The following is a 12,631-nucleotide window of genomic DNA, read 5'->3' as shown; positions in this document are numbered from 1 at the left end:
AGGCATTAGGTTGGTGCTAGGGGCAAAAGATGAATAAGAAGCAGTTCTTGTCTTCTAACAGCTCAGAATCTAGGGAAAGAGAGACATCTATCAAGCATGGTGGGAGCACAGAAAAGAAATGAGTAACTTGAAGAGTAGAACAGGAAAATCTTCTTAGGTGACACTGAGCTGGAGTGCAGAGAATGGGAGAATTTGGTAGCTAAAAAACAGTGAAGGGCATTCTATACAGAAAGAATAGCAACGTGAAAAGGTCAATCATCTTGAAGGGACAGGGCATGTTCAGAAATGAAAGGTTTAGGATGATCAGGTGAAAGAGGCATGATGAAAGGTGAGAGTCTGGAAAAGGGAAGTTGTAACAGTACTTATGAAAAGAGGAGACTGTAACATCCACTGTCAGTACTGGGAATTAAAAGTCAGAAGGGCCACAGTGCAATCTATTTGAGAAATATCACACAAAGAAAGTAGCAACCCAGTGGAAACAGTGCAATGCTGTGTCCTGCCGGGAGCACTTCCAGTGTTATGTAAATCATGCTTTGTGTTAAATGGTTCTCAAAGGAGTGGAGCCATCCACAAGATGTGTAGCTCTATAGCTCAAGCCAAGAGTTTGGGTGGCTTATGAACTCAATGTGAAGGAAGGTAGTAGGAAGGGCCAGGTGATGAGATGCCCTTAATTAGAGAGTAATATGGCCACAAGGCTGGGAGTTTGGCCAAATGGTAGGAAGGACTGCTTCTAGGAGGGCAATTTGACTGAAAAGAAGCTTGAGGCAGGACATCAGTATTATCATGGGGCCTTGGAAATAATTGCCAGACATTTGTATTTGGCTAAAGAGGATTGGGGCTTGCGTACTTGGAAGTGGGGAGCAGGGGACAAGCATGTTTATCTCAGCCCTGAATATTTGAGGTAGTTGGAAAATGACAACTGGCTCCTTTCCAGTTGCCAGGCACCCAACTAGGCACTTTATATATATTGTCTTATTTCATTTTCTTTTTTCTTAAAAAAATTTTTTTTAACATTTATTCATTTTTGAGAGAGAGTTAGAGTGCAAGTAGGGGAGGGGCAGAAAGAGAGGGAGACACAGAATCCAAAGAAGGCTCTAGGCTCTGAGCTGTCAGCACAGAGCCTGACACAGTGCTTGAACCCACGAATGGTGAGATCATGACTTGAACCAAAATCAGATGCTTAACCCACTGAGCCACCCAGGCGCCCAGTCTTATTTCATTTTCAACACACAACTTATAAGAGATACTTTATTACCCACGTTTCATAGAGACAGAAACCTGGCTGAGAGAGGTTAGGGAGCCTGCTTAAGTATTATAGCTAGTGAAGGGCAGAATGTGGTTTTAAACACCAGGTCTGTTGCTCTCTAAAGCTTATGTTCTCCTCCTCCTCCTCCCCCAGCCCTCCACAACTTTTCATTGTGAAACATTTCAAACCTACAAAAAAGTTGAAACATAGTACAATAAACATTCACTTACTTTTCATCCGGAGGCACCAGCCATTAATGGCCTGTGCGCTGTGCCACATCAACCCATCTCCTCTAAGATACTTGATTGGGATATGACTGGTATAAAAGACAAAATCTGAGATCTGATAGAAGGAAGTAATGGAAAAAGGAGAGACTTAGAAGAAATACCTCTACAAATGACTGAAGAAAGCATGACAATGTGTGGATATCTTGGGAGCCACAGATAGACTAGGCAGAACAGCTATGGACTGCCCAACTTCTTTTCAGCAGACCAGAGCTAGCCATTGGTGAGGGAAATGGAAGGTCATCCCCAAAATCCAACACTGAGTGAAAAAAGCAATAGGTTTTAAAATGGGCTTCAGACCTTTTACATGTATATCTATACAAATATTTAGCCAACACTCATTCAGTGCTAGCCACACTGTTCTAGATGCTTAAAAAAAAAAAAAGACAAACATTTTCTGCATTCTTTAATGCCTCAGAACCCATAATAAAGATCCCAGGCCAAAGTAAGTGTTCCTACCAGACAAAGGGGAGTTGTTACTTCCTCTTTTTTCACTTTCTAGATGCATACACATAGTCCAAACTGAAGAAGAAACTTGGAAGTTTGCTTAAGCGATTGTGAGCTTGGAAGACTGAATGATCAAGGTTCAAATCCTGATTCTACTACTTACTACGATTTCCTCTGCAAAACGGACACAACCTTACCACATTCAAAAGGCTGTGAGAACATCATGTATCATTCATAACCAGTCCTGATATAAACAGTGTTCTTCACACCTCTTCTAAATCATAACAAAGAGAGGAAGACCAAAAGACAGATTGAAGGCAAAGACCTTGTCTTAATCTGATTTTGGTTCCAGAATTTAGCATTGGAGTATAGGACTATTTTATTCTACTCGAAATGGCACTACGGGTGGATTTAAGAATCACGGTATCCTTAAGGTAATAGTAGAGCACTCTCCTTCAGTTGGGATAATGTTATGACGTTAATATTCCACCGTGGTGTGGGTGTGTAGGGAGGCAGTAGATGTAGATTACAGATTTCACACAGTGCGGGATTTGAAGAATCTCGTCCGTATGTCCCACTACGGAGCCAACTGGAGTGTCAATGTGTGTACTATTCACACCTCTATGAGGAAACCTATGGGCGGTCTCTTCGGCTCGTTCAGCTCCAACCACAGCTAGCTGACCCGGATCGAAGACTGCGCGATCGCGTGGCGTTCAGGAAACTCCTTGCCCAAGCCCAGGCCGCGCCTAAAGCGCGCTGGGGGTTGGAAATTGTAGTTTTCGAGCGACTTCCGTGGGCGGGGTGCGAAGGCTGGGACTCCCACGCCGCGGGAGTGGGTGGGTTGCAGCGGCGTTTCCGGTCGCCTGCTGGCTGGGGAGGAAGAGCTCCGTGGGCCACCCGCGCAAGGCCGTGTGGGAAACGGGGCGGTGCGAGCGGTGCGCGCGCAGCTGGCCGGCAGTGGCTGTGGAGATGGAGGAGGGTGGACGGGATAAGGCTCCGGTGCAGCCTCAGCAGCCCCCAGCGACCGCACCGGGCTTAGCGGACGAGAAGCCGGGGGGCAAGGAGCGGCGGGATGCCGGCGACAAGGACAAAGAGCAGGAGTTGGTGAGGCGCGGCCCTGGGAGCAGGCGGAGGAGGCCGCGGGGCTGAGTCACGGCGGCTCCGCAGGCCCTGCGCCCGACTCCCTACGGCCCCGCAGCGTCTGGGAGAGGGCGGATGGGGCGACCCTCGGGACTCCTGGCACTCAGCTTCTCTGCCCCCATGCTCCATTCCGCGCTGTGTTGCCTCCGCCGAGGCCACCAGTACTCACCACCGACTCCTGAGGTGGGCCCTGGGAGGTCCTGTCACCCAATTTATTAGTACTGTATTCAGGCAGCCTGGCCCAGAAGCCAGGTTGCCTTCCCTCCTGCCTTGCAGCCAGGGTGCCATTCCTGCTCTCTTTTCGTGTCCACCTGGTCCCTCCTAAGAAGGCAGCAGGTTCACTCTCTACCTGCCCCAGGGTGAATGGGAGGAGGATATTTTTGGGATTCTTTCACTTGATGAAATTCTTCCCCCAACCCTTCAGTCTGAGGAGGACAAACAACTTCAGGATGAACTGGAGATGCTCGTGGAACGACTGGGGGTGAGTCATGATGTTGACACGAGTGGGTACATGTTTGGCTCTTTCCTGCATGTTGCTTCATTCCATTTTAGGGCAGCAATTCCTATGTGAGGTATAGGGAAAGATGGGCTGTTTAGGGTTACCATTATGGTGATATTGTGAGAGAAGAGAATTACAAAGGATATTTGAAAGATTTTGTAGTTTACTCTAAACTGTCACTCAACTGGGATCATTTGTTTTTTGTACCAGGCAGTGAGCAGGGAGTTGGGGAATCACAGATGAATAAGACAGTTACTTTCCTAGTTGAGTTGTTAAACACCTGTGTTATGACTTGAGAGATGTGGCTTCTTTTTGTCTGAGCCCTAACATCTCCTGATCAGGAGAAGGACACTTCTCTGTACCGACCAGCCCTCGAGGAACTGCGGAGGCAAATCCGATCTTCTACAACTTCCATGACATCAGTGCCCAAGCCTCTCAAATTTCTGCGTCCACACTATGGCAAACTGAAGGAAATCTATGAGAACATGGCCCCTGGGGAGAATAAGGTAAAACTGTCTCAAGCTGGTGGAGGTCTAGCTTAGGAATTCCTTTTCATCTAGACCATGGGGCTCATGGTTAGTCACAGGAAGCTTAAGAGACTTGACATCTGAGCTAGTTGAACAGAGCTGATGATGCCAGTATGTTTTTTACTGACATAAAGGCTGACAGGAGGGTTGCCTTCTCAGAATACACTTTTTCTCTCATTTATGATGGATCTTGGGATTTCTTTTACATGATCTATTTTTTTTTCTTTGAAGTAATCTCTGTCCAGTGTGGGTCTTAAACTCACAACTCCGAGATCAAGAGTCACGTGCTCTACTACTGATTGAGAGGCACCCCTCATGGTCTATTTTTAACTTATATTTAACCTTGATCTTTCTGTTTCCTTCATATCCCATGTACATTCACTTGTTTTATTTCTTTTTTTTTTTCCCCACTTGTTTTATTTCTAAAATAAACCCCTCGTTCAATCACTTCTCTGTCTAATGGTACAACCCTAATGCAGGAAATCTTCAGTTCTCACCTAGACACCTGCAGCAGTCTAACTGGCTGGCTTCCTTTTGTTCTTGACTTACACAGTTTGTCTTTCTTATAGCAGCCACAATGATCTTTCTAGATGTGAAAGTCTTTTCTTCTTAAAACCTTTTAATAGTTTAATATTGCAACTAGAATAAACTTCAGAGTCTCCATCTTTCTCCATTCTCCCCTTGTTATTCTTTGGCCATGTTGGTTTCAAAGGGAGATAGCAGCACTTAACCTTAGGATTATTTTGAGTCTTAGCTTAGATAAAGTATGTAAATTTCTAATACAGAGATTGGAGAAGAGTTACAACCTAATTTGAGGAATAGTGACCTTAGTCTTGACTTCATAATGTCCCGCTACCCTTACCCCGGATTTGACTTTAAAGCACTGGTTTCTTTATAGCGTTTTGCTGCTGACATCATCTCTGTTTTGGCCATGACCATGAGTGGGGAACGTGAGTGCCTCAAGTATCGGCTGGTGGGTTCCCAAGAGGAATTGGCATCATGGGGTCATGAGTATGTCAGGTAAGACCTTTCTTGAGAATCTAAAAGCGTTCTGAGACACAATTCTGAGTTCTGCCTTGGAGTACTGTCTATCTTGGAAGACCCGTGTATTGCATTTCCCAAATACTGAATTCTTGAACCATAGAAATGCTTCCTGTGAGGCTGTACCCCCTTAATGGTCTGGGCCTATCTGTAGGCATCTCGCAGGGGAAGTGGCTAAGGAGTGGCAGGAGCTTGATGATGCGGAAAAGACACAGCGGGAGCCACTGCTGACCCTGGTAAAGGAGATTGTTCCCTACAACATGGCCCACAACGCAGAGCACGAGGCCTGTGACCTGCTCATGGAAATTGAGCAGGTGGACATGCTGGAGAAGGACATTGATGAGAATGCATATGCCAAGGTCTGCCTCTATCTTACCAGGTAAGTGAACATGGTAGTGATGGGTAGCAGGCCTACCATCCCCAGTATTTCTCTCTCAGTTGTGCCTCCTCTGTTCTCTCAGAGCGTCTTTAGCATCAGGCTGCTGTTGACGTTTGTGGCTTCTTGAGGACAGAGATTTAGTCTCTTTAGCAGTCCAGCATCTAGCATGATACCTGGTATACAGTAGGGATTTAGTATTTATTTTGGATAAGTGAATTAAATGGGGTAAATGAATGTTCTAGAACTTCCTCACTCCTTTGTTATTTCTGTCTCTGTAGCTGTGTGAATTATGTGCCCGAGCCTGAGAATTCTGCACTACTGCGCTGTGCTTTGGGTGTGTTCCGAAAGTTCAGTCGTTTTCCTGAAGCTTTGAGATTGGCATTGATGCTCAATGACATGGAGCTGGTAGAAGACATCTTCACCTCCTGCAAAGATGTGTATGTAGGGAAGAAGTTGGCAAAGGAAGACATGAGCTCATGGATGGGGCATGTGTATGAAGAGCTAGGACTTGTAGTTTCTGGTTAAGGCTGGAGGGGCTTTTCTGTCCCCTTAGAGGACTGGGGCTGAGCTGATATGATGGATCTCTCCCACAGGGTAGTACAGAAGCAGATGGCATTCATGCTTGGCCGCCATGGGGTGTTTCTGGAGCTTAGTGAAGATGTGGAGGAGTATGAGGACCTGACAGAGATCATGTCCAATGTGCAGCTCAACAGCAACTTCTTGGCATTAGCTCGGGAGGTTAGACCCTTTGCCCTTTTCCATCAAGGCTTTTTTTGGGTTGTGGTTCTACTCGGCATTTCACCACCCTGACTATAACTTTGACGAGATTTCTCATTGGTTAGAATTGCCATTCAGTGGGAAAGCAGAAGGGGACAGCTGGGGGAGTACTAGGGGAGCAGTTGTGACCCTCTGACTTCTCTTCAGCTGGATATCATGGAGCCTAAGGTGCCTGATGACATCTATAAAACCCACCTAGAGAACAACAGTGAGTAGCCTTCTCTATGTGTGTGAGGACTGAAGGGCTATTATTATTGTTTTTAAATGCTTGTTTGTTTATTTTTGAGAGACGGGAAAGAGCAAACAAGGGAGGGGCAGAGAGAGAGGGAGACAGAATCCCAAGCAGCTCCACACTGTCAGCACAGAGCTTGATGTGGGGTTCAGACTCATGAACTGTGATATCATGACTTGAGCCGAAACCGAGTCCGATGCTTAACTGGTTAACTGAGCCACCCAGGCACCCCAGGACTGGAGGATTCTTAACTATGAACCTTGTATTTGGAGTGGTGGCTTGGTCCAGCATATTTATCTCTTAGAGCTAAGAGTTCCTACGTACCTTTTCTCCAGGTCACTGCTCGGGGCATAGATAGAGGTTCCTCAGGGGCCAGTTCAGAGCTAGAGACCAGCCACCATACTGTGTGCCTTTATTGCCCTACTCTAAACCTTTCTGCCTTTCCTCTCCTCTCCCTCCTGTGCAGGGTTTGGGGGCAGTGGCTCTCAAGTGGACTCTGCCCGCATGAACCTGGCCTCTTCTTTTGTGAATGGCTTTGTGAATGCAGCCTTTGGCCAGGACAAGCTGCTGACTGATGATGGCAACAAATGGCTTTACAAGAACAAAGACCATGGTATAACTTTATGCCTACTTTATCTTTGTGTTGCTTTGGGCGCTTCTGTTGTCCTAATTTCATGTGTTAATGTCCCCAGGGCAGTTTTTTAGAGAGCTCTTTGTAACAATTTTCTTAGGGTAGGGATCATTTTAAGATTGATAACATTTTTCCTTGGTGTAGGAATGTTGAGTGCAGCTGCGTCCCTTGGCATGATTCTGCTGTGGGATGTGGATGGTGGCCTCACCCAGATTGACAAGTACTTGTACTCCTCTGAGGACTACATCAAGGTTGGTCTGGGCATACCCCATTAATGGGGACATTCTCCTACCATCTTCTAGGTCCCTCAAGGCCTCCCTGTCACTGGTAAGGTCTCTCTGGTTTTTAACTCCAGTTAAGGTAGAAGCTACAGTGAAGTCCATGTTGTATCCTCGTATCCATGTGGTGAGGAAGGGAGAGTAGCCTGAGTGAAGAATCTGTTTGCATTTTGCAGTCAGGAGCCCTTCTGGCCTGTGGCATTGTGAACTCTGGAGTCCGAAACGAATGTGACCCCGCTCTGGCACTGCTCTCAGACTATGTCCTCCACAACAGCAACACTATGAGACTTGGTTCCATCTTTGGGTAAGGCTTCCTTGCTGCTTTCTCTGCTAGTACTTATCCTGTAAGCTCTGTGAAGACAGGAACTGGGTCCCTTTCACCTTTGTTTTGCCAGGACTACCCCCATATCTGTTGAGTATTTGGCTGTTGGTGACTGTTGAAATGATGAATAAATGAACAATTCTCTCTTTGTTTCTTCTTTTTCCTATTCTTGGTTGTGTGTTGGGGACTGCCTTTCCTTGGTTTCTGCAGGCTAGGCTTGGCTTATGCTGGCTCCAATCGTGAAGATGTGCTAACACTGCTGCTTCCTGTGATGGGAGATTCCAAGTCTAGTATGGAGGTGAGGAGAGGCTGTTGGACTTTTGGGGGAGGTAGGGAAGGTGCTCTGAGTCCTACCGCTCTCTGTGATGAGTAATTGTGTGTGTGTGTGTGTGTGTGTGTGTGTGTGTATGAGAGAGAGAGAGGGCTAGAGAGAGAGAGAGAGAGAGGTGTATCACTTCCATGAAATCTCTTAGAACTGGAATTTTAAGCCCCAGGTGGTGTTGAGGTTAAAGAGCTAACATTTTGGTATTGAGTTCCAGCCCTTGGGGTTCATGAGGAAGTACTTGGCTTAGAGTGGGGAGTAGCTTAATCCAGCTTGGGATGGCTGATATTCATTCATTGTTTTACTGATTGGCCAACTTTAAGTTTTCTTAATTGTGGAGAGTCATTTTATCAGTAGATAAATATAATATGGTGGCTAAAAGTAAAGCTTTAGTTGGACAGACCACGTTCAAATCCTGTCACCTCTGCTTATAAGCAGTGTGATCTTGGACATGTTACTCAATCTCTTTAGGTTAACATTTTCTTCATCAATGAGAGAATAACAATAGTAGGACCTATTTCGTGGGGTTGTGAGGATTAAATGCTAATAGCAGACAAAGCAATTGATGTGGCTGATAAATCATAAACATTTCAGTGAATGGTTGCTCTTTTTATCTTGACATACCATCAGAAAGGGATTATTACCTGGTGTGGTTCCAGTGGCCTGTAGGAATTGGCTGTCTTGAATTGAGATAAACAGCTACTTTAATAACAATATGTACGATACCGGTTCTCCTGTTTCTAGGTGGCAGGTGTGACAGCTCTGGCCTGTGGAATGATAGCAGTGGGATCCTGCAATGGAGATGTTACTTCCACTATCCTTCAGACCATCATGGAGAAGTCAGAGACTGAGCTCAAGGACACGTATGCCCGTTGGCTTCCTCTTGGACTGGGCCTCAACCACTTGGGTGAGGGGATATCTCTCTGGGCAAAGGCTGACAGTAACTGGATACAGTGGGGGTCTTATGTGTTAGGCTGTGCTGGATGGAAACAAGTGTCCTCTTGACTCCTTGAATTTGTCCCATAGGGAAGGGTGAGGCCATCGAGGCAATCCTGGCTGCACTGGAGGTTGTGTCAGAGCCATTCCGCAGTTTTGCCAACACACTAGTGGATGTGTGTGCCTATGCAGGTCTGTGTCTTTATGCTTCCCCAGTGACTCCTCACTTCTCTCTTGGACCTTTTTTCAGATTTTTTTCCTTTCTTAGCAGTCCTTTATTTATTTGTTTGTTTATTTTTAAGTTTATCCTGAGAGATAAATAAATTCCCTCAGAGAGAGGGAACATGTGCATGTGCACAGAGGGGGGGGGGGAGAGAGAGAGAGAGAGAGAGAGAGAGAGAGAGAGAGAGAGAGAGAATCCCAAGCAGGCTCCGTGCTGTCAGCACAGATCCCCATGTAGGGCTTGATCTCACAACCGTGAGATCATGATGTGAGCCCAAGTCAAGAGTCAGACGCTTAACTGACTGAGCCACCCAGGTGCCCTCTTTCTCAGTCCTCATTTGCTTTGGATTCTTAACTTCTATTACTAGAGTATACTTTTCTTTGGTGCCTTCTCCTTTCTACTCTTTCTCACCCTTACCACCATGCTGCAGGCTCTGGAAATGTACTGAAGGTGCAGCAGCTGCTCCACATTTGTAGTGAACACTTTGACTCCAAGGAAAAAGAGGAAGACAAGGACAAGAAGGAAAAGAAGGACAAGGACAAGAAGGAAGCCCCTGCCGACATGGGAGCGCATCAGGTTCTGTGGGCAGTTGGGCACTCTCTGAGTCAGGCTGAGAACAGATAAGTGTGCAGAGGAACCGGGTTTAGATTTTTGTTACAGCCCCTGTGGGTGGTACTGTATACTGAGAAGCATGAAGGAGGGTCCTGTATCTAAGGGGTCAGGGTGTGCCCCACAGGACAGCTTTTTCTTTTCATTTGGGACTTGAGTCAAGGGTGAGTTTTTTTGTTCCTTGAGCTTATTGGATTCTGCTACCTCTTCACTTGCAGGGAGTGGCTGTGCTGGGGATTGCCCTCATTGCTATGGGGGAGGAGATTGGTGCAGAGATGGCACTACGAACCTTCGGCCACCTGGTGAGTATCACATGGAGGAGATTGGAATATATACTGGTTTTGGTGCCTGGAAGTCCCCAGAGGAGACCTTCCTGATGGGTTTTTCATTTCTCCTGGTTGAGAAATAGTCTTTTTGCTATGCCGTTTCTATAAGATTTGATAAAGGCTTCTATTACTTATTAGTCTCTTCCTATAACTGAGTTTGTACTGCTTTCTGATTCTCTTGTTATTTTCTTTTGTCACCAGCTGAGATACGGGGAGCCGACACTCCGACGAGCTGTGCCTTTAGCACTGGCTCTAATCTCTGTTTCAAATCCACGACTCAACATCCTGGATACTCTAAGCAAATTCTCCCATGATGCTGACCCAGAAGTTTCCTATAACTCCATCTTTGCCATGGGCATGGTGGGCAGTGGTGAGTATCAGAAAAAGATCAGAAGTAGCTTGAGGGAATGTTTGAGGACCATTTTTCAACTCTGTAATGGTTAACATTTCCAGGTACCAATAATGCCCGTCTGGCTGCAATGCTGCGACAGTTAGCCCAGTATCATGCCAAGGACCCCAACAACCTTTTCATGGTGCGCTTAGCACAGGTAAAGAATAGAACTGTTTTCCTGAAAGTGTGCCAAGGGAAGTATCCGTGGTGATGGAAGGGGGACATGTAGTGAGTGACGTGACGGGACTTTGAGTTCAGCTGGGAGGAAGTATGTGAATGAGTTGTGGTCTTTTTATATGACCAGGTTAGGTGATGTCTCCTCAGATGTGATCTTTACTTCTTTCTCTCTTTTTTTCAGGGCCTGACACATTTAGGGAAGGGCACACTCACCCTCTGTCCCTACCACAGTGACCGGCAGCTTATGAGTCAAGTGGCAGTGGCGGGGCTGCTCACTGTGCTTGTCTCTTTTCTGGATGTCCGTAACAGTGAGTTCCTGTCAAGAGTCTCATATAGTGGCACATGACCCTGTCTCCACCTTTACCAGAGCCACCTTGTAATTTAGGAGCAAGACTCCACATTAGCTCTTTACCATTCTGGGTTCCCGATGTTCTTTGGGCCTGTGATGGAACTCACCTCCAACATTTTTGATCTGGCTCAAAGAGATTATTTTTGAGGATGAAGAGCTGAGCCCATTTTTGCTCCAAAGTGACTGGGGAAATTGATGATCAAGTCTGAGGGCTGTGGACTAAGGTGGGGCATCTCTGGTTTGTAGTAGGGGTACATGAGGGGAGGAGTGTTGGTTCAGCTGAACGACTAGGGTTAGAGAGTCAGGGCTGGAGTGGGGTCCCAGGGTTCAGGCCAGGCCTGCCTTGATGCCTCTAACTGTTCTGTGTTCTTTCCTCAGTCATCCTAGGCAAATCACACTATGTATTGTATGGGCTGGTGGCTGCCATGCAGCCCCGAATGCTGGTTACATTCGATGAGGAGCTGCGGCCATTGCCGGTGTCTGTCCGTGTGGGCCAGGTGAGGGGTTGAACCAGACGAGAGGGCTCTAGTTCTTGGAGAATGCACACGTACCTGCTTCTCTGAAACTGGTGTGGGCACCGGGTTGTTACTACACTCCCATCTGCTACACCATTTCAATTTTCTCACCCTACAGGCAGTGGATGTGGTGGGCCAGGCTGGCAAGCCTAAGACTATCACAGGGTTCCAGACGCATACAACCCCAGTATTGTTGGCCCATGGAGAGCGGGCAGAATTGGCCACTGAGGAATTTCTTCCTGTCACCCCCATTCTGGAAGGTTTTGTTATCCTTCGGAAGAACCCCAACTATGACCTTTAAGTGGCTACCAGGGCCTCTGAGCTGCTACTGATACTTCAGCGGGCCATGCTTCTGTTGTCAGGCATGTACACTGCTCCAGACCCTTTGGGGGAATTTGTTACCTCCTGTTATTTTGTTACTGAGTGAGATAACTTTGTTGAATAAAGACCTTTATCCCTGAGGTCCCTCTATGTCTATTTTCTGGGGTGTTGTGGCTGGAGGCCAGACTGGGGTGGGGAGTGAATTTGAAAAGGCATTGTTTATAGCAACTCTGAGCCTAGGCTAACAGGGAAGCAATTTAACTCCTTGCTCTTCTCCCCTTCTTCCTAATCATTCTAAAATAGCAGTTCATCTTTAGAGGCATGGACCCCTGAGAAGCTGATAAGTGCAATGGATCTTCCTTCTAGGAAGATTTTAATACCAAAATTTAATACATTTTACTACAAACTGTTAACAAATAACATTTTTAAAAAAGTTTTTTTGTTGTTTATTTTTGAGACAGAGAGAGATAGAGCGTGAGCAGGGCAGGGTCAGAGAGAGAGAGGGAGACCCAGAATCGGAAACAGGCTCCAGGCTCTGAGCTGTCAGCACAGAGTCTGACACGGGGCTCAAACTCACAAACTGCGAGATTATGACCTGAGCCGAAGTCAGATGCTTAACCGACTGAGCCACCCAGGCGGCCCAACGAATAACTTTTTTT

At 46.5% G+C, this 12,631-nt stretch overlaps 1 protein-coding gene across 1 annotated transcript; it reads left to right on the top strand.

The window, feature by feature from the left end:
* Nucleotides 1-2,907: 2,907 nt before the first annotated feature.
* On the top strand, nt 2,908-12,112 carry PSMD2 (proteasome 26S subunit, non-ATPase 2). The gene is made up of 21 exons (XM_039241706.1): nt 2,908-3,081; nt 3,542-3,598; nt 3,958-4,122; nt 5,042-5,163; nt 5,339-5,563; nt 5,842-6,000; nt 6,157-6,301; nt 6,488-6,548; nt 7,039-7,185; nt 7,348-7,454; nt 7,658-7,785; nt 8,014-8,101; nt 8,870-9,032; nt 9,152-9,253; nt 9,715-9,860; nt 10,112-10,195; nt 10,421-10,589; nt 10,673-10,767; nt 10,969-11,095; nt 11,515-11,633; nt 11,770-12,112. The coding sequence occupies exons 1-21, from the start codon at nt 2,947-2,949 to the stop codon at nt 11,950-11,952; spliced, it is 2,727 nt and encodes a 908-aa protein (XP_039097637.1). The 5' UTR covers nt 2,908-2,946; the 3' UTR covers nt 11,953-12,112.
* The last annotated feature ends 519 nt before the right edge of the window (nt 12,113-12,631 follow it).

The sequence above is a fragment of the Hyaena hyaena genome, unplaced genomic scaffold (assembly GCF_003009895.1).
Source record: "Hyaena hyaena isolate Hyena2069 unplaced genomic scaffold, ASM300989v1 scaffold_199, whole genome shotgun sequence".
In the NCBI taxonomy this organism is placed as follows: domain Eukaryota; kingdom Metazoa; phylum Chordata; class Mammalia; order Carnivora; family Hyaenidae; genus Hyaena; species Hyaena hyaena.
The sequence above is the reverse complement of the archived record's forward strand: the minus strand, read 5'-3'. Positions and strand labels throughout refer to the sequence as shown.